General features: G+C 46.0%; 1 protein-coding gene across 2 annotated transcripts in view; it reads left to right on the top strand.

Moving 5' to 3' along the window:
* Positions 1–25,203, top strand: part of tnrc18 (trinucleotide repeat containing 18) — a 44,819-nt gene extending 19,616 nt beyond the window's left edge. Inside the window, exons 3-29 of one of the 2 annotated variants that reach the window (XM_030735084.1) lie at positions 93–200; positions 657–2,450; positions 4,591–4,678; positions 5,504–5,733; positions 6,781–6,927; positions 7,609–7,793; positions 8,131–8,545; positions 8,731–9,705; positions 9,784–9,929; positions 10,014–10,147; positions 10,316–10,429; positions 10,538–10,718; positions 10,810–11,125; positions 12,802–13,014; positions 15,536–15,703; positions 16,129–16,595; positions 17,040–17,174; positions 17,783–17,924; positions 18,019–18,136; positions 18,895–18,970; positions 19,132–19,240; positions 19,519–19,635; positions 20,217–20,369; positions 21,104–22,875; positions 22,989–23,225; positions 23,353–23,427; positions 23,708–25,203. In XM_030735084.1, coding sequence (XP_030590944.1) covers positions 93–200; positions 657–2,450; positions 4,591–4,678; positions 5,504–5,733; positions 6,781–6,927; positions 7,609–7,793; positions 8,131–8,545; positions 8,731–9,705; positions 9,784–9,929; positions 10,014–10,147; positions 10,316–10,429; positions 10,538–10,718; positions 10,810–11,125; positions 12,802–13,014; positions 15,536–15,703; positions 16,129–16,595; positions 17,040–17,174; positions 17,783–17,924; positions 18,019–18,136; positions 18,895–18,970; positions 19,132–19,240; positions 19,519–19,635; positions 20,217–20,369; positions 21,104–22,875; positions 22,989–23,225; positions 23,353–23,427; positions 23,708–23,914 — 8,822 coding nt within the window. In that variant the 3' untranslated portion in view covers positions 23,915–25,203. The remainder of the gene's footprint in view (positions 1–92; positions 201–656; positions 2,451–4,590; positions 4,679–5,503; positions 5,734–6,780; positions 6,928–7,608; positions 7,794–8,130; positions 8,546–8,730; positions 9,706–9,783; positions 9,930–10,013; positions 10,148–10,315; positions 10,430–10,537; positions 10,719–10,809; positions 11,126–12,801; positions 13,015–15,535; positions 15,704–16,128; positions 16,596–17,039; positions 17,175–17,782; positions 17,925–18,018; positions 18,137–18,894; positions 18,971–19,131; positions 19,241–19,518; positions 19,636–20,216; positions 20,370–21,103; positions 22,876–22,988; positions 23,226–23,352; positions 23,428–23,707) is intronic. The other variant, XM_030735083.1, reaches the window with a different exon arrangement.
* The last annotated feature ends 247 nt before the right edge of the window (positions 25,204–25,450 follow it).

Here is a 25,450-nt window from a genome sequence, read left to right as displayed (position 1 = left end):
AAAATGAGCCTTTATATTTATTTAATTAATTTAATGATTTTTTTTTTCTAGTGTTTTTAATGTAATTTCTATAAACTGCATTCTGTCCCCAGGCTACCCCCCTCTCCCAAGCAGCCTGTACTCCAGCCCTTACCTGGGGCACCTGGGACACCTGGAGCCTCCCTCGCTCTCTCAGCACCCTCTCTATGATTCTCATAAAGGTCAGTTGCCGCCGCCGACAACATTCATGAAGATAAGTGGCCGATCTTATTGTACCTATTTTCTCATATCCTGTGATACATCAGCAGCAGTAGGTTTTGTGCTAAGCCTTTTCATTATAGTGTGAAAGCCCATTCAGTTGTGGGCCCAGGCCAAACCTGCAGCCAAGAATACAACACTCAGCTGTCTGCGGGACCAAATTTAGCCCTGATTCCTTTTATCATTTTCACGTTGTAATGTGTGTCTCTTCTTTGATTCAGCTGTTGCAGAGCTACTATAGGCCTGTGTCATTGTTACATTTTCTTGGCAATTTGAGACATAAATATTTTATTTTCACCTTTGCTTGTGTGCTGCAGAATGCCGCTGTACTCTGAATCTTCATCTGTTTCAGCGGTCTGTCTTCATGCAGTGGGGTAGTTTCTGTTTTCAGACTTGTGTGTTATGATGTTTGTTTCTAGAGGGATATTACCTGCCGTCCTCCCTGAGGCAGTCACCTCTCCACCCCCCATCTGCTGCCTCAGCTACCCCGTCCAGCTCCACACCCCCGCAGAGGACATCCCGGGATGGGCTTAGGGACAGGTCTTACCGGGGGGAGAGAGAGAGGGACAGAGAGAGGGAGCGGGTGAGAGAGGAGCAGCGGCCGCAGAGTGTGGTGGACCTGACACAGGAGGGGAGGAGTGAGGAGGACCGCAGGGTGGGCAGAGAGCGAGAGAAGGAAAAGGACCGGGACACAGAAAGAGACAGAGATGGTTGGTCCTTCCATCTGCACCAGCAAAAGTTACACTCCCAGCCTTCCACAGTGGAGCCCAGATCCAGGCTGTCATCTCCACAGTCCTCCTTCCCTCCTGGTGGGGGTGGAGGCACAGGCAGGTTTCATGGACCAGAAACGGACAGGGGGGGTCGGGATGAGGAGAGCAGCTCTCGACCTCACCATAACGCTAACGCTAATTCAAATAACTCAAACTCTCATTCAGACAGACATAGGAGGAATGACTCTGTAGCCACATCAGCTGGAACCCTCCACGTATCCTATGTCCTCCCTCCTGCTCTCCAGGCCTCCACCGGTGGTGTGCCCCACCTTTCCACGGCGAGAGAGTTTGCCAGAGAGCAGCGAGTCACTGCACCTACATATGTGCCTTCTGTGGAGGTTTATGACGAGCAGGCAGGGCCAATTCAGATTGCATCACAGGCCCGTGATAACAAACACAGTGATAAACACAGAGACAGAGAAAGGGAACGGGAGCGTGAAAGGGACAGAGACATGGAGCACGAACGGGACAGAGACAGAGAGAGGGAGAGCTACAGGTTTCATGAGAAAATCCTCATGGAGCATCCACGGCTCTCCCACTCAGGCGATTTAAGCAATCAAAGAGAGGAAGGTTCTGTGATTTGTTCCAATGGTTCCGTTGGTAAACGAATCCAGGATGCATCCCTCTCCTCCAGTCAATCAAGGTTCAGCCCAGAAACCAGGGACATCTCTAAACACTCAAACAGATTGGGCATAGAGCGGTCAGGGGCGGAGCCGAAGTGGAATAACATCAGCCCGCTGACCAACTATGCTACAAGTCACATGGCTGCCCTGGCAGCCCAACACGGACACACACTCTCCGCTTCCCACAGCCAGCCAACACACACGCGAATGTCACAGTCCCCTCATACATCCCATCGACACAACAGCAACACACAATCTACCCACAGCCATTCCCCTCAGACACACTCTTCCCAACACGGACATGGGCGTGCAGGTGAGGAGGGGAGTCAGAGACGCTACCTGGACCCGTCGGCGCTCTACCGACCAGGGGGTTCCAGCAGTGGAGAGCGTGGCGGGGGATCAGGTTCAGATTCCAAAGAGGTTTCAGCCATGCAGAGCCTGATCAAATACAGTGGAAACTTTGCTGCTGAAGGTCCTGGTTCCTCCAGGCACATCGCAGACGGCAGAGGGCCCTTTGGTGGACTGGGTACCATCAGGGTGGAAGTCGAGAGGGATAAAGAGAGAGAGCGGGAGAGAGAGAGAGAGAGGGAAAGGGTAGCAGGTGGTTCAGGGCCCTTAAGGATGCCTCCTCAACTGAAGAGAGAACAGGAGCGACCAGACAGCGCCCGCTCCTTTGGCCGGGAGGGTGAGGGTGAGGTGCGCCACCCTCCGGTTGGGATTGCTGTTGCTGTGGCTCGGCAGAGAGACAGCGGGACCACCAGTAAACAGACGGGTGGAAGCTCAGACACACAGAGACCCCTGCTGCAAATGGCTATTAAAGGTAATGATGTTTTGGGGGGTTTTTTTCTTTTCTTCAGGCAGTGCATCGTTGGTTGTCTTCTGCTGAGCTGCACGGTGAATGATGGATGTACAAATCAAACTAAAACTGTGATCATGAATAAAAGACATTTTGATTCTTTTCCATTTGCGCTGGATGTAGGTTTTAAACTACTTCCAGGAGTCTCGTTCACTGAACTGATAGCACAATATTTTAGAGTTACTGGCAAGTTAAATCAAGTGTACTTAGAACGTTGTTCAAATGTATTTGCTCCTTCTCCTTCTCCTGCTTCCAGCTCTCCACTGTGGCTTCTCTGAATTGTACTGCAGGGAACGTAGATCCCTTCAGTTAAATGAACCAAAAGCAAATGATTCCTCATTTTGGTTTCCATGAATAATAGACGATTCATTTTCTCGCACCTCAGTCATATTTCCTCAGCCCCCTGTTTGACATCGAGGTGTTCATGCACGTAATGTGATTTGAATGGTTTAAAAACAACTTTTTTTTCCCCACAATTTGACTAATTATGTCATAGGGTGTATTTTGTTGAATGGCTCTCTGTACCGCATAGCAATTCGTGCCACAGTGCGCTCCATTTTTGGACGTCAAGGTCATTCAGCTCCAGTGCTCCCGCTCCATCTCCTTGTTTCTGTTTCTTTCTCAGCACCGTGTGTCATTGAGCTCTTTCTGTCTTCCCACAGCTCAGCCTCTCTCTCTCTTTTGCGCTTTTCATTGAGTTGAATATCCCTCTGCTTCCCCACCCTTCCTTCCTTTCAGAGAAGGGTTTTGTAGAGGCACTCCCTCCTTGTCCCACCTCAGGCCCCTCTGCTCTTTCTCCACTCTTTTCTTCAGCCCCCCCCTGCCTCCTCTCTCTCTGCATTAAACATGTCATTACAGAGCGCAGCTAAAAGCTACAAACAAGCCTTGAATTACAATAAGACCATGGGTGCGTTGCTAAGCAATGGATCAGTCTTGAGTGACTGTGTGTATGTATATTAGGAATTGTGTGTATTTATGAGCTACTGTAGATGCACATACAGTGCATCCCTGGTTCTGGGGGGGGGGGGGGGGGGGGGGGGGGGGGGGGGGGGGGGGGGGGGGGTTCATTTCCTTATTTGAGCATAGTGATTTGCAATAGCATCTGTCCCTCATGATAGGAAGAGCTCTAAATAACCAGCAGAAGAATTATACTGGAAATAGATGGATGTCTAATTTGAAGGAAGCAATAAATGCACTAATGATAGGAGAGAACATCCATCAATAGGTTGATAGACTGGAGGAGAAAAGTATGTCAGGAAAGTAAGAAGAGTGTGAGACAGAGGGAAGACCAGCGATGAGGAATGTGGGGGAAGAAGAGGGGGCATGCAGTGTTTATCGCTGATACAGAAAGGATAGCATGTGGGACAGGCTCCTTGTAACCTTGGTAACAGTCTGGAAACCTTTCCTGTGGAGCATGTCAGGGATTGTTAAAGTCTCTTGTCCCTTTTATAGGCCACACACACACACACACACTTGCGATTGAAGGGTTTGGCACACATGTATGAAGCCCTTCTGGTGCTTGGGGACCCTCAGTCAGTGTTGATGAGATGGAAAAGGGTTAATGGGAGAGAGGAGGAGATCCTCATGTTTATTCTGGGTTGCCCGGTTGAGTGCTGCTTCCCCTTCTTTCTTTTTTTTTCCTTCCAGCTCAGTCTTTTGCCGTTGGCTCTCATAGTAAGCAGGTTGGGTTTATGGCTCTGTGTGCAGCAGTAAGGCAGCAGTGACACACTCACGTCTCATGTGGCACTAGACTAATAATTGATACGAGCTGGCAGCTGGAATATTCTGTTTTGAGAATGATGCTCAACATCAATTTTTTTTTTAAGCCTCTCTTCTCATTTTGCCGCCTTTTTTTATATTTTCTCCTCACCTTGTTTTTTCCCCTTTTGTCCTCTGCTGTCACCCATTATTCTCTGTTTAATGCACTTCTTCCAAAGTTGCTTATTTTCATCTCTCTGTTGTAGATAAGAGAGATGTCCACAAGTAGATTGCACTGTGGCAGGAAGCATGATATGGCCTTTACAGCCCATATTATGTTCTTTGATGTGTGGCATATGTGGGCACATTGAGTCATTTTCTCTTTCTTTGCCTTAAACTGCTCTAGATGAAGAATGTGGGGAGGATCGTGCTCGCCACCATGAAGACAGACTGCTGGTTGGCCGGCTGGAACGTGAGCAGGAGAAAGTGCTCAGGTGAGGGTGTAACCCCCCCCAAATTCTTGTTACTAACTCATTAATGAACAACACTAGTATCAGGCCTGCTGCATATCTTTTTGCTCACCTCTTAAAACATCAGTAAATTAAAATTGTAGCCGGTATGTAAAGAATGGAAATTGTGACTGATGTCAGCTGTTTATTTTGGAGCTACATATGAGCATATTTGCAGTGTAGAGTGCCAAGTCATCAGCAAGCTCAGCTAGCAAACTGCATTTGTAAACTGTACGGCTGCAACAGACACAGATGCCTGCTAATTTGTGTTAAGAAACGCACAACTAGAATTTTACTCACCAGAACTGGAGCACACACTTCTTTGATGTGCTGTTAAGCTGTAAGTATTTGGCAGATAATTCCATTAAAAATGCTCCAAAAGGCACAAACGCAGTCAAGAGGTCAAGTTCAGCCACTTGGATTAGCTGATGTGACGCAGAGCAGACAGCTAGTGGCCCCCTGTTTCTGCGTCCACCCGTCTGTCAAAGCAGGCATGTCCTTGATGATGCAAAGTTTTAATCAAACTCCAAATGTAATAAAACAGGTTCACTCCATGTACAGTTATGAAGATGGTTTAAAAAACTCCTTTTTTTTTCCATTTTGTTTTTGGTTCTGCGCTGTAAACATGTTTATTTCTGCTGTAAAGTTAAAGGCGTTTTAACATGGGACTCCATGGGGATTGACTCGCTTTTGGAGCCAGCCTTTAACAGCAGGCATTCGGGGAACTGCAGTTTTTGGTGCTTCCACTCTGTTTTCATTTTTCAGCCCCAGGGATTTTCGCTTTATTAAATGTGTCTTGTTTCCTTCCAGAGAGTCCAAAGAGCTGGCAGAGTTTACTCAGATGCACCCTGCCCCACTATCTAGTGGCTTGACACCCGGTATGATGACGTCCAGCCTCATGACCCCGAACCTTGTGGTCACAGGAGGGGCTGCTCTGGCAGGGGCAGGGCGGTGGCCTCCTGACCCCTCAACTTTGACCTCTCACCCCTGGATGCCCCGGCCTGGTGCTCCCCCAGTCTGGCTCTCTGGCTCACCGTACAGTATGTGAACTCTTGGCAGAAGACACTTTTGATTTTTCCAAAAATCCTTGCATATTGGAGAAGTCAGTTACGTAACTGGTGATTTTCATCATTCTGTGGCTTCTGTGAGGAGTCAGCAGATGTGCTCTTGAGCCCAAATGATGATTCTTTTATTCAAGTAACAGAAAATTAATTAGGACAGATTTTAAAGTGCAAATGCTGGTTTCTTGATTGTGAGGAGTTGCTGCTTTAATTTGAACTGTTTAATGGATTATTTCAAAATAATAATTTGTTGCAGACCCTGATTACTTATTGTTTGCAGTAGAACAACAAAGCCTGTTTTCTTGATTCACGCTTTTCGTGCTGGAGATTAAATACTTTCCTTGAGCACTGAAACAGACAGCCAGATGTGTTGAATCATACCACAACACACCACTAAAGGAATTTGCAGTTTTAACTCTGTATGCTTTTGCATCTTCATCTTACTGTCTGTCATCTGAGCTATCCCATATGGTGCTAAACGCAGATCAACACAGGCACACAGCATGCTTATGAATTTCTAGTTTCACATGCGTGGCTTTTTCTGATTGGTGCTGTCTGTGCGTCGAGTGGTTCGTCCAGCAGCAGCCTCGTTGGGGTCAAGTCCCACAGACATTCCTGGTCTCGGCAGGACATTCCAGACCTGCTTCTTCCAACGCACACTGTCCAGAAATAACAGCACCGAGACACACACACACACATGCTTATGCAAGCTTACACGTAATGTTTGAAAACGTGCGACACTGAGACACATGGTCATGCAGAGCTCCCTAAGGGCCGTCTCTGTCTAGACACTGAGGGCAAAAAAAAACCCCCAAAATTCTCTCTCAAGCAGCTAAATTCAGTGTGCGCTCCCACATGTGACTCCATTATGCTTTCAGTGCGAGTATAAATACTGAATGAAGAAAAACACTGGGTCAATGTCAGATTTCGTTTAGCTTCTGTTGACTTTCTCTTCTTTTCATCCAACATTTTTTTCACAGTTCTGGCTCAGTTTTCACCCTTTTATTCTCCTCCCCTCCTTTTCAGGCCTGGGTCCCTCTTCACTCCACCAGACCCTTCCCCCAGGCTACCCACCCTCTCTGCCAGGCTCGATGCCCCCTCCCTACCAGTTTGCCAGAGACCCACAGTCTGGACAGCTAATCGTCATCCCATCTGAACACCTGCCGCACTATGGTAGGAAAGCTGTTGTCTTTGTGAAAGTATGAGTGAACGTTGGCGTCTGTTTTGCCCCATGCATCAATATAAAAGGACCATGAATGACATTTTATCAAAAACTAATGAGTACCACTTTTATATAGACTGATCTGTCTTCATGGCAGTTTTTATAATTTGCCATCAAAGGGGCCAGATTGGGCCAGTTGTGACCAAAGAACTGTATGTTTCAGAACTATGGCCTATACTATGACCATATGCCACTCAAAACCCTGCATCTATGGTAGTGTAGTGGTGCATTAGTGTACATGACCTTGGTAGCTAGTGCATCTGTAAAGGCACCATTAATACTGAATGATAAATGCAGACTGTGGAGCAACACACGCTGCTGTCCAGATGACACGTTTTCCAATGACGATGCCAAACCACATACTGCATGTACAGCGGCATGGCTCTGTGGGGTCCGGGCGCTAAACTGACCTGCTTGCAGTCCATACCTGTCACTCAGTAAAGATATTTTTGAAAAATATAAAAAATATAATAAAGAAGTCTCATCTTGCAATAGTGCACAATCATTTGGTTTCCTCAGTACCCAAAAGCTACAAAAAGGATGTGGTGCAGCAGTAAACATGCCCAGGTCCCTGTATTTCTGAAACATATTTCTTTTGCTTTCTGTTCATGGCCCTGGCTGCCGTTCTGCAGGCGGTGATGTACTGGAGCGTGGAGCCCCAGTGTGGTCGGGCGTGTACGGTACAAGCAGCACTCTGCAGCATGCAGCCCAGCTGCAGCTCCTTTCTCAGCAGCAAATGCTCCGGCAACACGAGCTACTCATGATCCAGCAGCAGACGGCGCAGGTCCTGGAGCTACAGAGGAATGCACAGCTAGCTGTAAGTGGACTTTGTGTTATTAAGCTCACACATTCAGTGACAAACCACATATTTAAATAAATTTCTATGAATATTACACAAATCATCCAGCTGCATGTAGACATAAAGACATAAAAACACAATAACAAGGTGTTAGCCTGGCTCTCAATATGTTTTTACTTCCCTGCTTTGATTTGATTGTCGCTCCAAAAAAATAAACAGCTGCATCCTGCAGCTGCAAAAGAATAAAGCCAGGGAAGTTTAAACAAAGCACATACCAGTATTCATATCCTGAATCTGTCACATAATACATACTGTGTGTACATCTGTCAGAAATATCTCCTCTCCTGTGTTGTAGGAGCGCCTAAAGGCCAGTGAGCACCGGCCAGATATGGAAGACAAAGCAGACAAGCGGAACACTGACTCAAAACCCAGATCCTCCTCAATATCTTCCCCATCTCCTTCACCAATCCTGCATCCCCGCAAACCTCCTCCTTCCTCTCGTTCACCAACCCCGTCAACATCGTCCCTCACCCCGCTGCCTCGGCTCCCCTCTCCAGTGACAACACTAAAGTCAGAGGATGGTGGGCAGAGAGTGCTGTCTCACCCACCAAAACCCCTGCCTCACCCGCCTTCACCCCGTTCAGCATCTCCGCCCCCGTCCTCGCCACGGCGGCCTAAACAGGAGGTGTCTGAGGAGGGGGAGGTGGGACAGAGGGAGCAGAGAGAGGGGCAGAAGCCAGCCTCTGCACCCTTTCAAGGAATCTACTCTGGTGAGTCTGGCGCAACCTAACAAGTGAAAATTCAGCCATTAGCTCCTCATCATTATGTCAACTACAGTGGGTAGATATGTCTTTGTGTTCAAGGTGGGGGTTAAACAATCAATTAATCAGACTGACCTCCTGATATTGGATGGATCTCCTATTCTAACTTTTGTTTTTGTTTGCTCTTATAACAGATCTCCGTCCAGGTTATCCTTATCAGTCCATCACTGCCCCATTCGGCTCACCTTTCCCTCCTTATCACATCCCAACGTCCACAGGGGAAAATGCAGAAGCTGTCCCACCACGGCGCTCCTGCTCTCCTGCCTCGACTGCCCCTTTGCCTTCAGCCCACCTCCATTCAAGGCTTCTGGACACAGATATCAAGCCTCAAAAGCTAGAGCAGTCAAAGACGGGATCTTTCCTCAAACAGGAACCCGGTGTGGAGCAGCCAAAGGTTGACATAACGCCAGAGCCACTTGGACCTCTTCGGCAAAGCTGTAGTCCTGTCCAAACCACCCAGGGCAGAGAAGAAGACAGGGAACCCCCAAAGCCACAGCCTCAACCGTTACCTCTGCATATCCCTAGTCCTCCCCCACAACAAGCTGGAGGACTGGAAGTCAGGGAGGAAGAGAAAGAAGGAGGTCAAATCAAAATAGAAGTGTCAGCTTACTCATGTCAAGCAGCATATTCTGAGCCTCCTCCACTCACAGAAGCTGAACCTAAATCAGAGGTCATCAAGTATCCAGACCAAACACAGTATCCACAGTGCATCAGCACACATTCAGAGAGACAGGAACTGTCTCAGGCATGTGCATCACTAGAGCAAACCACCAGTGCTTCATGTGAACAAGAACAGCCAGACACTCCAGTCAGCTTGCATGCTCCAAGTCCAAAAGAAATTCTTGAGCCTCCTGTTACTCCACCTCCCGCCCCCAGCTCTCCACTCCCACTTGTCATCAGTTCAGAAGATCCCATGGCAGGGATGCTCACCCTGCTGACCGCTAGTGAGATGGTCCAGCCTCTATCCATCACCCCACCTGCCCCAATACTCATGCCACAGATAGAAAACTGCAGCAGTGCGGGACCCATGGAGATGGTGGCGCTGGAGGGGATGGCCCTGCTCAGCCAAATGGCCCAGCAAGAGTTGGAAAACAGCCACCAGGAGCAAGGTTAAGGAGCTTCTAACATTTATAATAACCTATTATTTAGCTTGATATATTCCTCTAATTATTTATTTATGCATCCAGATCTGACGTTGGATGGTATAGACTGTCTTCTTGAAGCAAGCAGACAAATCCTTCTGGAGGCCATAGAGAAACAGTCCCACATTGATCTGCCCAGAACGCTGGACCCCAACAAGAAGTACAGCTGGCGGCAGAGGAAGGAGGAGCCAGTAAGACCAAGAAACAAGTCACCCACAAAGAAAATTGAGTAAGTTTGAGAATTGTTTCTCACTTTTTGTGTCTCTTCTTTGCAGCTGTACAGTAAACTGTCTTTGGATGTGTTGGACACCATGGAAGTGGAGCTCCGTGTTCGCTTGGCTGAGCTGCAGAAGACGTACAAAGAGAAGCAGAGAGAGCTCAGCAAGCTCCAGAGACGCAGAGACAAGCGGTAAGTGTTTTTAAACACAGCTTGCACACTTACTGTAAGAACCACATGCAATGCAAATTAGTCACAAAGCTGCAAAAAAAAAAAAAAATGCTTCCATGTCTCCACTCCTGGTCAGACACACACTCATGTTTTTAACTTTTTCCTTTTTTAACTCATTTCTCTTGTCAGTGAGCGGCAGCTTCAGGAGGATGAGAGGCGGAGTCTGACCAGACGGGGCCGAGGACGACCGCGAAAGAGAAAACACTTGGCCACACCCACCAAACTAGACAGCAGGCCTGGAAAGTGAGTGAGCCCCCAAATGTAATCTGCTGCTCACTTAAGCCATTTGTTCTCCTTTTACGCGTGTTTGTCTGTATGCATATTGAGCCAGTGTGAATATCTCTGTCTCAGGGTGGGTAGGACGGTGCAATACTCTGAGGACTCTGAAGCAGGGGAAGGACAAAGGAAGAAGTTCCGGGTGTCCAGAGAAGAAGAGGAAACAGAGGCAGGAAGTGGAGGCTTGAAAATTAAAAAGAAGAAAAAGAAGAAGAGCTGGAATGACACAGAGCCATCCACTAGTCATGCGCTGGAGGTAGGCTACCTGGAAGTGCACGTTTGGATCTTGGCAGCATGGTAATGTGACTATTCTCATATAATTAATGAGTCTTTGGTGATGGTCTTAGGTGCTAAAGGCAAAGCGCGGCCTTGTATGCGAGCAGGAGCAGCTGGCGTCAGACCTCGACAGAGCGCTTTCGCTCTCGCAGCTCGGCTCTCTTGGAGCATCTCGCAAACTCACCTCCAGCATGAAATCAGAGAAGTCGAAGGGCAGGTGTGTCGAAAGTCAGCTCAAGGAGAGAGGAATCCATTCCTCGGTCAAAGCAGGAAAACACAAGATGGCTGCGAAGGCTTCCGCCTCAGACGTTGCTCGGAAAGTGAAAGGTCAGAAGAAGAAGGCTTTGTTCTCTCCCATGAGATCAGAGCTCAGCAGCTGCTCCAACAGTGAGTACCTGGAGACAAAAAGTGGCTTTATGTGTTTTATGTGCTCAGATAAGAAGTCCTGAAGATCTTTTCCCCTACTGTCAACACTGACTGCTATGGAGTGGCATACTTTCATTTTTTTATGATTAGTACTTTATTTTAAGAATATTTGAAGTTTAAGTGCAGCACACATTGGCAACATCACTTATGTAATTTTACACTTGTCAGTCACTGCCAGACAGGAAAAGCTACAGCTGTACACACAGGGAGTGAATATGATGAAACTGCAGCTGTTTTGGGGAGTTGGGAGTTAGTTATGGGGATATGGTGGTCTGTCCTAATGTACATGAAGGCTTATTGTGTATATTAAAAAAAAAAAGTTGTGTTATTGGCATACACAAATGTTGTCACTAAAACTAAATACGAGTTACTGACAAGTTGTATGTGTGATTCAAATGCAGAAATCTTTAGCTGACTTTAAATGTGTCCACTTCACTTTCATCTGCTCTGCTGCCAGCGCTGTCGCTTCATTTAGATCGGAGGTTCTGCTCCGATCATGTAGAGGTGATCTCCAGATGCATCAAAACAGCAGCTATTTAACTTGACCTTGATTTTGTGGAAGAGGATGAAATTGTGGTGAATTTTTTTTTTTTTTTTTAGCAGTACTGTAGGCGTCACGTGCACTAAGTAGGATTGACAGAAATATTGATACAAAAATTACTGTGGGGATTAAATGCTCATTTGCAACAGTATTGATACCAACAGTGTGGTCTTCACCTCCTCCTCCTGACGGAGCTTCACACAGTCGGTCCCTCACTAACAGCTGAACACATGAACAGGAGTTTGACTGACACTCCGGCCTTTCGGGAGTCAGTAAAGCTCCTGTTTCAGCAGCATTGAAGAATCGGACGGTTATGATAAATGTTAAACCTTAACAACTGTTTGATCAGCAATGAAAATATGGTGCTGTCGCCAGGAAATAAACAGGACTGTAGCTGGATGCATCTGCACAAACTGATATTGTTCTAATATTTATTTTTTTTAAATGATGCCTCTTAATTTTGTCTCTTTCCCGTGGTATTGAAAATGGTATGGAGTATTGAGTATTTTCCTGGGTATTGGTAGCTAGTTTGAAATTCTAGTATTGTGACAACTTCACGCCTTTTCATGATGTGGCATCTTCAGGCTTAGATACTGTGGACTTTCCCACTGAAGACAAGTACATCCACAAGCGGATGAACTTGAAGGAAAAATTGGCAATTGGGTGCAATTTTTAGATTTAATTAAGTTGTTTGTTTTTGATTGGAGCTTGTAACATTTTTCACTTAGAGCTCTGTTGTTTCACCAAAACCTCCAAAAAACACAATAAGACTGTTTCTGGGTGACCGTGCTTGTCTTTTTTCTGTCTGGCAGTGATTTGCTGACTAAAGGATTTTAGTTTTCTTCACCCCAAATTCTTGCAATTTGCCCTATTTTCTTGGCACATGCTTGTTGGTTAGACATTGTAAAAAGTTTGATTTGTCGGGGACTAACAAGCTCTAGATGTGTTGGGTTTTTGCCGCATTAGTTTAGAAAATAAAACATTAATCTCTGTGAGGCAGTGATATTGAAACCAAGCGGAAACTTGCTTTGTGTCTGACTCTTTGTTTCCGTCCTCATGACCTCATGAATGATTAACTACACTCTCTCCACACCAGACTCGGATTCAGAGGAGCACACTTCTGCTCGAGGGGGCTGGCCTCCTCACTCAGGGACGCGCTCCCGCGGCAGCCTGCCCAGGAAGAGGCGGTCTACTTCATCACCGACATCCCTGCTATCCAGTGAGAAATCTCAGAAGAAGAAACACAAGCACTTATCCCTACTGCTGGAGGAAGCGGGCCTCAGCTCCTCCGACGACTCCTTCGACCAAGGTTACTGACCAAATCTTAGAGCTATTCGCCGCTTGCTGTTGAGTCAGGCAACACTGTGTCTTAGTGCTTGTGTCTTAGTTTGGTCTTCGCTGAGGCAGCTGTTTTTTAAACTGTGCTTTTGCTTGACGATCCCTACCTCTCTTGCTGCTGGCCTCTCTGCAGTTGCCAATATTTTTAAAGAAATGTTTACCAATTTCTACGGTGTTTGTTTTTTAATGCCTGGATTGCAAATTGTTTTGTAGCATTTGTACATTAAACATTTTGTGAATTGTGAGATTTTTTTTTTCCCTCATAAAATTGTATTGCAGTTTGGTATCTATAAGCTTTATTAAAGGTGTTGATTTGATTGCTACAGAATGCAAAGCGCTGTGGTCCTTGTGTCTGCTTCGTCTGTCTGTCCGTCTCTTGTCAGTACGTCCAGCTGCCCAAGTGCAGCCTCACACATCCGTTGAAGTGCTCTGTTCGTCAAATATCCCTGGATAGCTGGAAAATGCTGTTCTGCTTAAGGGTTCCCACTTGGAAAGCTAGAAGATGAATTCAGAGCACACAGAGCTGAGTCTGATTGGACAGATAATTTCTTTGAATGGTCATAAAGTAGACGTGTAATGCTAGTGTTAGTTGTTACTCTTGTTTTTAAGACTAAACGTTTCTTGAGCATGTGGCCTGGTGTTTTGACGTTTTCTGGGGGAAATGAGCCGAGTGATTTGGGATATTTGGACAATAGAGCTCCTCCTGTGTCTACTAAACCTTCAAATAACCCTTTTCCCTTTACGTTGCTGTCTCCGACACCTTGCTCTGTCCTCTCACCTTTGACCCCCCCTCCCCCCCCCCCCTCCCCTTCCTGCCCTACTCATGATGCTTTTAAGTGTCTCTCAGCCTGTTCCATGTGCTTGTGCTGCTGCTACTGCGACATTACAGAAGCTTGGCGAGGACTAGCGCAGCCTTGAGCCTACACTGCCGCGCTACGGCCACTCTGCGCTGTGGCCAAAGCTTTGCTTAAGCTAGACTGTGGTTAAGGCCAGGCTACGTTACGGCTAGGCTCTCGCCGCTGCGCTGCCCCGCCCCGCCCCGCCCTGTCTGAGGCCACACCCCTGTCACCTGCTCTGTAAGTAGGATGTGCCCCTCCCTCAATTTTTATTATTGACTAACATGGACTATGCTGAAATTGAAATGCATACAAAGAACATTAACTTTTTTACTTTTTGTTTTTGTTTTATTGTTCACACAATTTGAAGCACTTTAATGGTAGCTATGGTTACCCCAACCAACCAAATTTAATGTCTACTGACGGCTTGTAAAAGTTTAATGGAAGACATTTGGTGTTGGACGGGAACAGAGGATGTAACCATGGTTAATTAAACCCACATCAGTGTCAAGGGGCTTCACAGGGCTGTCCTCTCAGTGCCTGCTTGTCGTAACGTCTGTCTGCTACTGTTAACACCCAGTGGATTCACAGCACAACATACACACCAGAATTGATTCCTAAAAGTACTAGAATTAAGTCTTTAAATTGAACTGTAAATTTAAATGATCTGGGGTGAAAGCTTCCTGAAGCCTGACCTGCATTGACCCACGGGTACACCTCAGTGCAACGTGGCATCACCTCTGATTCTGGTTAGAACTGAAGCTTTGGACACAAGAATCCAGCAGCGCTTGATTTTCAGCTTAGTGATGAGTTTCTTTTCATGAAAAACACCACTTAGAAATCCCAAAGTTACATCATTTGTTGGAACAAATCTTGTACTGTGCATCCACCCTCAATGTTAACACTAACCCCTATGTTCATGAATCTAACTGCTAACTGCCAGCAACATGCAGCTAACCACCACTATGCTACTCTGAGTGTGTGTGTGTGTGTGTGTGTCGGCTCTTTTGCGTGCTCTTCTGGCTTGCCAGAGGAAGAGGAGTAGTTCTTATTTTATTTCTCTCAAGTTTTGTTGAAGGGTTTTTATTTTTCCAGCTCACTCAGTTGCAGCAGATGTTTCATGTTTTACTGACTTTGTGGGGACCTTAAGCTGTTTCACCACTGACATTAATGGGTACACATTTACTTAATGGGTCCCCATGATGCAAACCAATAAATGTGAGGCTAAAGTCATGTTTTAAGGTTAGGGTTAGGCAAGCTGCAGCTAAGGTTATATGAAGTTATAAATGTAATGTCCTCTGAAGTCAGCTTTGGGGTGTGTGTGTGTGTGTGTGTGGTTCAAATGCATCTCTGTGGTTAAATTTTCCTGCTGACGCTTTACATCGTGAAGGCAGGCTGTGGTGGTTTGGACAGTGGATCTCCTCTCTCTCCACTGTTGTTTCCCTCCAGCCTACATGTTAAGAAGTGTGTGTGTGTGTGTTTGTGTAGACAATCCATTACTCTTAGGCTGCTGTAATAGTGATGTTGTTTCTTTTGTTAATTAGCCCTCTCCATGGTGCACTCTCTCTACAACAGTAGGAAGTGATTTGACCTTTGGTTCAGACCCCTGGTGTGAACACATTTGTCTCTGAGCTGGAAATCTTTTCTCTGATGCAGAAACCTCGGAGGACGAGGAGGAGGAAGAGTCAGAATCGGATGACGGCGGCTGCGAGGAGAGCGGGCTGGGTCTGCTGGCCAGGTTTGCGGCGAGTGCACTCCCTGTCAGCTCGGTTCCTTTGAGCCTCCACCACGACAGCAAACACTGCAGCAGACAAAGCACTCTGGGTAAAGACAGTGCACACAAATGCGCTGTGAAGTGATCTGCCTTCTCTCTCTGTCCACTCTGCTTTTGCTGATTTCACACATTCCCTGATGACCTTTCACACTATTATTGCAATTCCTTTATTTTTTGTGGCTGAGCAGATTCACTGCCTGAGCATTTGTTCAGGATTTTCTTATTGATTGATGGTTTAAATTTTAATTCATTTCTAATTGTCACAGCAAGGGTGTATGTAATGATTCACTCTTGAATTATGTATTAGTTTCAAACTGATCAATAGTCCTATTCTTAGCGTTATTGATTTCAGACAATCTAACGCCTCAGTTTATTACTGATTACATGTTTATGGGAGGAGTCTAGTTTTATGTATGTGTTTGAGAGACATAGGAAGAGTTTTTACATCATATGACCCTCTTTTCACCTCCGTCAGGTTCACCAGAGTGTGAGTGGTCAGACTCTGGCCCAGACGTGAGGCTAAGGAAGTTCCCTTCTCTGCTGCATGGAAAACGGTCCGCCCCCGAGCTCCCTCTTTTGCCTCCAGCAACCCGCCGCACTGACCACACCAGCCCCACCAAGCGAGATGAGGTGCTGCCAGTCAAACGCAAGCCTCTGCCCAAAACGCGCCCCACACCTCGCTCACCACGGAGATTTAGCTTCGACCTTGCCAGCAGTTCTGGGTTTGGAGGCTTTAGCGAGGACGAGGGCTGGAACCGCCGTCGCAGCGAGAGGATTTTCCTCCATGATGCCACCGTTTCAGCCAGCCAAATGTCTGTATCGCCCTCCACTGTTTCCACCAATCAGAGCTCCTCCGCCAGCTCCGCCCCACCACTCACACCGAAGGCCGTCTCCAGACCCAAGCCCACTCAACCCAGCAGAGAGGGGAAAGACGTGGTGAAAGTATGTCAAGAATTGATCGATGTTACCAACTAAGACTGAAAAGCAAAATCACACAACCTTTTTCCCCCCGCTCTTCTCTTTCCAGATCTTTTCTACTACCTTTTCACTTCTCTCCTGCTTCTTCAGACTCTTGCTCCCTCACATCCTTTTATCTCTTTTGAAATATTTGCGAGTGTGTGTTTAGGTGTGTGTGCATGTGCGTGTGTCAGAGAGCCAGCAGGGTTTCCGTTACTTCAGACAGTGCAGCAGTCCCCTGCTGTCTGTGGCGTGTCGCTGACAAGAAAGGACAGCTGCAGGTGGCTTGGCAGCTTCCCACCCCCCCACCCTCTCCCTCCTTGTTTGTTTGTGTGTGTGTATGTGCATTTGTAAAATGTGACATTGGCCAACAGAGCCTTAGTGACAGAATTTATGCATATGCATGTTTTAATTGTGTTGTAAAAACAGAAGAAGAAGCTGAAGGACTCGCCTCTGCCTGTGAGCCCATCCACTCTGTGCAGTCCAATCACGGACAGCCCTGCGCCTCTGAGCCTCAGCCCTGCAACCAAGAGTCAACCAAAAGCTAAGCCCAAAGCCAGAGAGGTCAGTAGGATGATGAATTTACTGCAAAGTCATTATGGATATGAACTTAATTATCCTGACAAAGACAAAGCCAGAACTTTAGAATTATAGGACTTAACTGTGCACACACTTTACTTTGTGGCTTGCTGTGTTGTGTGTACACACAGTATCAATAGGTCTTCAGAAATAAACTATTAGCTTGTGTTGGCGTTAACAGTTTTGTTTTGTTACTGAGGGGAAAAAAGTAAACCTAATTGTGTGATTTCTGCCAAAGTGTTATATTTCTCACCATCTGCCACCAGACAAAACTTGAGTTTGTTTTGGAAAAAGAAGCTGAAGTGTGTGCAGGGCTCTTTGTGCTGGTGGAGTTGCAGAAAAGATTGTGTATTCAACAGCATAAGTGTTGTAATATGTTACTGTTTGTGTTTGAAAAGTTAATTTGTGGTGTGCCAGCCTGGTGATTTGGTGGAGTGCCACAAATTAACAGTAAGTAGAACAACCACTGTGTTGGGATTAAAAAAAAAATAAATAAAAAATCACTCTTGTTCCGCAGTCATTTGCTTGTAAAACAAAATATTATCTTGGTTTTTTTTTTGGAATATGACCAAATCCGTTTGTTTGTGTTACAGCCTTCCAGGGGTGCGGTGAGCAGGCTGATGGAGAGCATGGCAGCAGACGAAGACTTCGAGCACAACCAAGACAGCAGCTTCAGCGAAGACGAACTCCTCCCAGCACGAAGCAACAGCATATCAGAGAGAGCCTCCACTCCTGGTCAGTACCCACAGACATGAACCTCAAATTGTCACACACGCTTAAATGATGACTTGCATATTTATAATTGGTTTGGGTGTGTTGTTATGTTCAGCTCCAGTGCAGTGTGTGCTGGATAAGGACTCTCTGGTGGACGGACTCAGAGTTTTGATCCCGATGGATGACCAGCTACTGTACGCAGGACATGTGAACACTGTACACTCCCCTGACATGTGAGTACACACAAGCAGACATTTAGAGATGGGGGGAAAAAAAAACACAAGAAGCACAATGACTGAGGGGAAGCACACAAAGCTCTGTAATTTTTCAACACAGAAACTAGAAGTTATCTTGCAATACAATCATAGGACAGGACAAAAGACTAGGTCTAGTGCAGGGTTCATGGTCACCTGATCCAGCCCTAACTATAAGCTGTATCATAAAGGAAAGTTTTAAGCCTAATCTTAAAAATATCAAGCTAAAGAATACAAACAAGCTGCTTTGCAAAAAATATGGATTTGTTCCTTTAAACACACAATTGCATTCACACAAACAAGCAGTAATGAAAAATTAAACATGATATTTGGATATAATTTAGGTCAGGGAGCTGATGAGTTTTTATCCACTCCCATTGTCGAATCGGACCTTCAGTTTGAAAACATTTCAGTGATATCTGTATGATAATTTGGATCTCATGGTTATAGTGTTGTCCAGAGACAGATAAATTTTGACCTCTGTGGTATTTCCTGCTACAGTAAGTGCCACCAAAACCACATTTTGCCATAATGACGCATACAAACACAAAGTAGAAACAATAGTAAAAGGCAACACATTCCTTTGCATGCTACACATCAAACACAGTCAAGATAAGGACTGACCTCAGGCTCTGACAAAGAGGCCACTTACGCTTCCAAGAAGGCTGCTGTAGCTCTGGAGACTGTGACAGTGTCATTTAAGAGCAATGATCTCAAGCTGTCCGCTTTTCCCACAGATACAGCGTGGTGGTGGAGGGGGAGAGAGGAAACCGGCCGCACATCTACTGCCTGGAACAGCTACTCCAAGAGGCTGTGAGTATCTCTTGCATATGGACCCTGTATTTCTGGAGATGCATGAGGTGTGAAGAGTTGCAAAAGTGAAAGCGTTGTGTTCGTGTGCAAAGTGAAATATGCTGTGGAGGTTGATGCTTTATCATCTTGTCAAATAAAAGGTCTTTATTCTGTATGTACAGATCATTGATGTGAAGCCTCCATCCGTGCGCTATCTCCCTGAGGGCACCCGCATTGCTGCCTACTGGAGCCAGCAGTACCGCTGTCTTTACCCCGGCACTGTTGTCAACGGTGGGACAACAGCACAAACACCCCCCACTTCAATGATAGGTTTCATAATCAAGTTACATTGTTGCTGGTAGCACAAATGAAAGATCTTAACAGAGCTTCAACTTCACTGTAGAGACTTTACTGTTTTGAAGATGGTAAAAGAAACATAGCTGGGCTGGATTCTGTTCTTTTTGATTATTTTCAATTTTGGGTCACATCGAAACACCCTGCATCAGCTGTTCTAATCTTGTGTCAGGATCTTTATCGCTGACCTGTGTCGTTCCTTCTCTTCCAAACAGGAAATTCAGATATAGACGAGAACGATGATCTCATCACGGTGGAGTTTGATGATGGTGACACAGGCCGCATCCCCCTCTCACACATCAGACTGCTGCCGCCAGACTACAAGATCCATTGTGAGCACGAAATATGCACACAACGCAACACAGTGTGGACGGTTTAGTACTAGAAACACAGGTTATTCTTATAGAAAGGGAAGAGGGAGCCTGCACGCACATTCTGGCTCTCGTTGCACTTTACATTCAGTCATAGATTTTAAATTTCTCCAGTAAAGTGCTCCTATGCAGCTACAACGCTGGTCTTTAAACTGGCAGGTGTAAACGGGGCTTCCAAACAACATGCACATTGCTTCATAAAAGATGAACATATTTAATGAGCACTGAGCCCAAACCCCCTTGTTTCATTACCATATTTTCTCTGTGGGTACTGTTGCTGATTTCTGCACGTTAGACTCTTGTAATAAACATTTTCCTTTCTAAAAACAAGCTGCTTTCCAACATGCTGATGTTTCCAGAAGGGATGGAGGCAGAGTGCATGTTCTTACATAAGTGTCTTAAACATCTTTGCTCGGTTTAGAGGTTATTGCAAACAAACAACACCAGCGTTCCTTTTTTTTTTTTTTCCCCCTGAAACTTCCTGCATTCATTATTAAAGCCTGAAAATCATAAAGTTTGAACACTTCTCCTCTTCTGTCCAGGCGCTGAACCGTCTCCTGCTCTGCTCGTGGCCAGCTGCTCCAGGAGGAGGGTCCGCAAATGCAGCAAAGAGGGCAAAGAGGTGGGAACAAAGCCAGAGGAGACCACTCCGAAGATCAAAGGAAAACCTGGTCGCAAACCAAAACCCAAACCAGGTGAGCTAAATAAACTGCTTCTTCAGGAGAGATGGATGAGGATATATTTGGATATATTTTTGTTGTCCTATTAAATGGAACTTACTAGTATTGTAATGTATTATAGCTTGTATTTTGTCAGTAGTTGGTAGAATTAAGTGACGTTTAATGAAAATGGCAGAGAATCACAAAGGTTTTCTGCATTAGGTAATTTCACTACCATTGAACGGCATCTGCTACATGGCCACATGCATTTTTACATATTCATTAAAACAGTTTTTGTGTATCAGGAATAATAATACTTCTGTGTGGTTTCTTTCTGTATTTATGAGAGAGGCCACTTTTGATGAGTCATGTTTTTAAAATAACAGAACCAGCAAAAATAGCTTGAGGTTCAGAAGCATCAGACATCTCTAGTTTGACCATGTGTGTCATCTCTGATGTCAGTTTAATGAATTTACTCAAACTACTGCTGTGCTGTTCTGTGAAGCTCACAGCCTGTAGCTTTAACTGTAATAAAAAGCATGATGCTTGTCTGATTTGCTGACGCTGCTCGCGTTTTGACTGGGTAAGCAGTTCTCAGATGTAATATTTTCTTTTTAGAAATGTTTGCTTGCTGATCTGTCTCCCCTGCTCAGCATGAGAAGCTGCAGACCACAAAAGTCATGAAGCCGCACAATGGAAATGTCAGCATATACAGAGTAAAGCAGGAAATAAAATTACATCTCTATTGTTTTTTCCTTTTTTCCCCACAGAGACCTCCATGAACTCGGATGGTCGGGAGAAAGCTGATCCTCCACCTCCCTCCACCCAGCCCGCTGAGAGACCCCAGGCTCCAGCCAAGCCTGCCCAGGAAAGAACCTGCTCTGTGCAGAAACCAGCTCAGGAGAAACCCCGCCCTGCATCCCGGCCAACACTGGGAACCCAGACAAAACCAGGCCGCAGGAGCTCGGCTACATCCCCAGCAAGTAGCCCTACGCTTTCCAGTCCAGTACCCAGAAAGAGCAGTCTGGCGCAGCCTCCAGGTTCTAAAGCATCCCGTGCTCTCCCTCCCTCACTCTACCCCTCCACATATGGTAAGGTCCTGACTGTGGATCTGTACAGCGAGCCAAACCTCAGCTCATACAACAGCCAGCGCAGAGAGAGGGAGAATAACAGCACTGTCAGCCCCACTACCAGCAGGCCCATGTCTAGGTCCAGTATAACTGCATCATCTACTGTATCCAAACCTGCTGCATCGTCCACACCCAGACCTACTTCTGGTTCCTCGCCCAAAACCAAATCCTCCTCAGACCATCACAGCAGCTCTAGACCCAGTCTCAGCTCTGGACTGATGTCCAGCCCCACCTCTAGGCTGTCAACAGGCAAAGCCAGCTCTTCTGTGACTGCCAGACCTTCATCGTCATCATCAATAGCATCACCCTCGGCCCCCAGACCTAAAATCAAGATGCCGTCTGACCAGCTGTCATCCAGGCCGAGCTCCATCTCCAGGCCCAAGACCAGCCCCGGGCATTGTGATGTGAGGCGGAAGTCCCTCTCTGCAGAGCCCCTCGTCAAGCTCGACCATGAAGGCGTCACCTCTCCTAAAACCAAGAAGACAAAGGCTCTGATGTTGCTAGAAGGTCGTGGAGTTAGACGAGACCACACCCCCATTAGCACAGCCGCATCTAATCAAAAGCTACTGAAGGCTAAAGTTAGAGCTCCAGGTAGTGAGACTGGTGTGCCAGACAAGGACTTGACCTACAAAGCTTCAATGCCATCTAAAGAGAAGGCAGAAAGTCGTGGAGGGAGAGGACAGGAGGTGGACACAAGAGAGGAGAAAGGTAAAAAGGAGGAGAGAAAGGAGGTGGAGAAGAGGGAGGAGAGAAAGATGAAAGAGGAATCTCAGAGCAGCAGCAGCTCAGAGTCAGAGGAAGAAGGAGAGAAAGGGAAAATGAAGAAGAAGAAGAAATGCACCTCAAGCTGCTCTTCCTCATCTTCATCCTGCTCTGGTTCTTCCTCATCTTCTTCCTCATCATCATCATCTTCATCATCATCTTCATCGACTGATGACTCCTCCTGCAGCTCAGATGAAGAGAGGACTCCTACACCTCCACCAGCCCCAGTCCAGAAGCCTCCAGGACAAGATAAACCTAAAGAAGAAGCAAAAGAAGAAGAGGATGATGAGGAAGAGGAAGAAGAGGAGATAAAGAAGGAGGCTGAGGTAAAAATGGAGGAGGAAGAACTGTCTCCAGCACCAGAATCTCCCTCTCCTTCAACCTCTCCAACTGCTGCTGCTCCTACTCCTGCCAAGCCTGCTAAGCCAGCCACCGGAAAGGGCTCCGGGCAAAGGGGTCGTCCTCCAAAACCAAAGCCCAGTGGTGGTGAGGGGAAAGCGGGGAGGCCAAAGAGGAGAGAGGGGGTCCACCTTCCCACGACAAAGGAGCTGGCTAAACGTCAGAGGCTTCCCAGCGTGGAGAACAGGCCCAAAATTTCTGCTTTCCTTCCTGCACGACAGCTCTGGAAGTGGTTTGGGAAACCCACTCAGGTGAGGAGAAAAATCTTTTACTAATGGCAGAAAAAAAAAATCAACCAAATGCATTCATTCAGATCTCACTCCTTTCACTCTGTGACCACTGTGTCCTTTTCTGGCTCCTCCAGAGACGCGGTATGAAGGGCAAAGCTAAGAAACTCTTCTATAAAGCTATTGTGCGTGGCAGAGAAATGATCCGCATCGGAGACTGTGCGGTGTTCCTGTCTGCCGGCCGCCCCAACCTGCCTTTCATTGGCCGCATCCAGAGTATGTGGGAGTCCTGGGGCAGCAACATGGTGGTCAGGGTCAACTGGTTTTATCATCCAGAGGAGACAAACCCCGGCAAGAAACTCACAGACAAGAAGGTAGCTGTTGATCAAATAAAGGTTTATAAAGAAAGACACAGTTAATGTATTATGCCTAGGTTAAAGAAAAATGTGTTTGAGGAGCTTCAAGCATCATTTCCTAAATGTAAGCTTGCTTCCTCTGCAGAACTGGGATCAGATATGCAGTCAGTCTTTACCAGCAGCTCTGCACTCTTCCATCCAGAGGAAAGACTTCATGGAGGTGAGAAGATCGATTCTCTGAATGTCAGGCTTCATATTCTTGTGCTTCTTATTCCAGTATAGAAAAACTGACATCTAGTTAAATGGATTCACAGACCAGGGAAAAATATAAGTAATACTGTTAGTTGGAAAAGGAAACCTTCATACTTTTCAGGATCTTCAAAAAAAAAATGTTACGTTGCAAACTTGAGGACTTAAATTCTCTCGATATTCCAAGAGTTCGTTTTGGACTGCAAAAGCAGCTGCAGGTTTAGACTAAAAAGCGTGTCTTTCTGTCACAGCGCGCCCTCTACCAGTCGTCCCACAGTGACGAGAACGACGTGCAGACGGTCAGTCACAAGTGCCTGGTGGTGAGTGTGGAGGAGTATGAGCAGATGACCCACACTCGCCGCTATGCCGACAGCGAGGACCTCTACTACCTGGCGGGCACCTACGAACCCACCACGGGTATGATCTTCAACACAGATGGAGTTCCAGTCATCTGCTAAAAAAACAAAGAGAATCAAATTGTGACTCGGCTTACTTTGGACCTCAATAAGGAAGGAGTCAGACCCAACCTGTCAAATCACTGGTTTTCATTCACGGTGGATCTTTTCACAGACTGGATGAACCGAACTGCTCTGATAGACTTTAAAAGGAAAAAAAAGAAGACCGCCATGAACTGCTACTACTACAGAGACGGGAGACACTATAGACAGTATTAAGAGAAACGCGTCTCTTGAAACATTTGCACACACAAACGACACAAAAATGTTCTGTTCTGCTTGTTGTGTTCATGGGAAAGTTTTCAGAACACGCATGAACACTTCGGTCTCCTTTTACAAGTAAATGTGCCCTGTCTGAAGAGACACGTGTACGCTCACACATGCACAAACACGATGTAAATACAGACGCCATGTAACACGCAGTTATATAGAGGACAATATGAGTGTTTTTATTTTCATGTAATAGATTTATGTCCGAGTACTTTTCTCTAAAGAGGTAAAACAGTCGAGAAGCTTTAATGAACTGTGAATGATGATACAGGAAAGAGGCCTGTGTCAGTCTGTCCATTCTCCCAACCCCCTCCCCCCAAAGCCTGCCCCCCCACACACACACACACACGCACACACACTCTCTGGCTGGACGGACAGACGGACGCCGCTGGTGTGACGTTGTGATTATGTTGCCGTGGTGATGTTACAGTCATGTTACAGTTAAATAAATGTATCTACAGAACAGCAGGAGCGACAGACAGAGAGAGAAAGAGATGCACAGAAAGAGAGAGGTAGACTCATCCTACCAGAAAGCACTTAAAAAAAAAAAAAAAAAAAAGAAACACTTAAAAATCTTTCTTTAATTTACCTCCCACAATTCCCCTTGACAATCCTAGCTCGGGCAGACAAACTGCCCGCGTGCTTTTAAAAACTTCCTGCTCCCTCAGAGACTCAGGCTAAAGAGAGAGGAAGGAATCTTGTACTATTAAAAGCACTTCTCATTTTCATCTTTGAGTTCCTTGTTTGAAAGAGAGGAAAGGAAAAAAAAAAAAAATCCACCCTAAAAACACACGAACACTAGGAAACAAAACCAGCTGCTGTGGGATGTGTGCTGCATTTTGTTGTTTGCCCATTTTGTTCCAACTCTTGAAGGAGAGGTGGATCCCAGAGGAGGCGCAGACACGAGATGTTGTGCCTACAGGGCTGTCTGCACGGTGTTTTTTTTGTTTTTTTAAAAAGCATTAAAAAAAAGCATCCTGGGAAATGTAGGCCATCTCTTTTTTTTTTTTTTTTTTTTTTTTTTAACACAAACAAAATGAGTAACCAAGAAAACATAAACTGCAGCACTTAATCACAAAATACATGTGTGAATGCCGTGAATAATACAAGCTGATGTATTAACAGTGCAAAAATCCCAGTGGGTGGATTTTTTTTTCCTCTTTTTTTTTTTTTTTTTTTTTTTTTTTTAGGGTTGTAAACACTGCAGTCGGTCCAAGAAGCATCAAGGTCATGGCTCTGATATTCGCCACGAAGCTGCCAGCACTCGTT

This window comes from Archocentrus centrarchus, chromosome 8, assembly GCF_007364275.1.
Source record: "Archocentrus centrarchus isolate MPI-CPG fArcCen1 chromosome 8, fArcCen1, whole genome shotgun sequence".
In the NCBI taxonomy this organism is placed as follows: Eukaryota; Metazoa; Chordata; class Actinopteri; order Cichliformes; family Cichlidae; genus Archocentrus; species Archocentrus centrarchus.
Note: the sequence above shows the minus strand (reverse complement) of the source record. Positions and strands in the feature narration are given on the sequence as shown.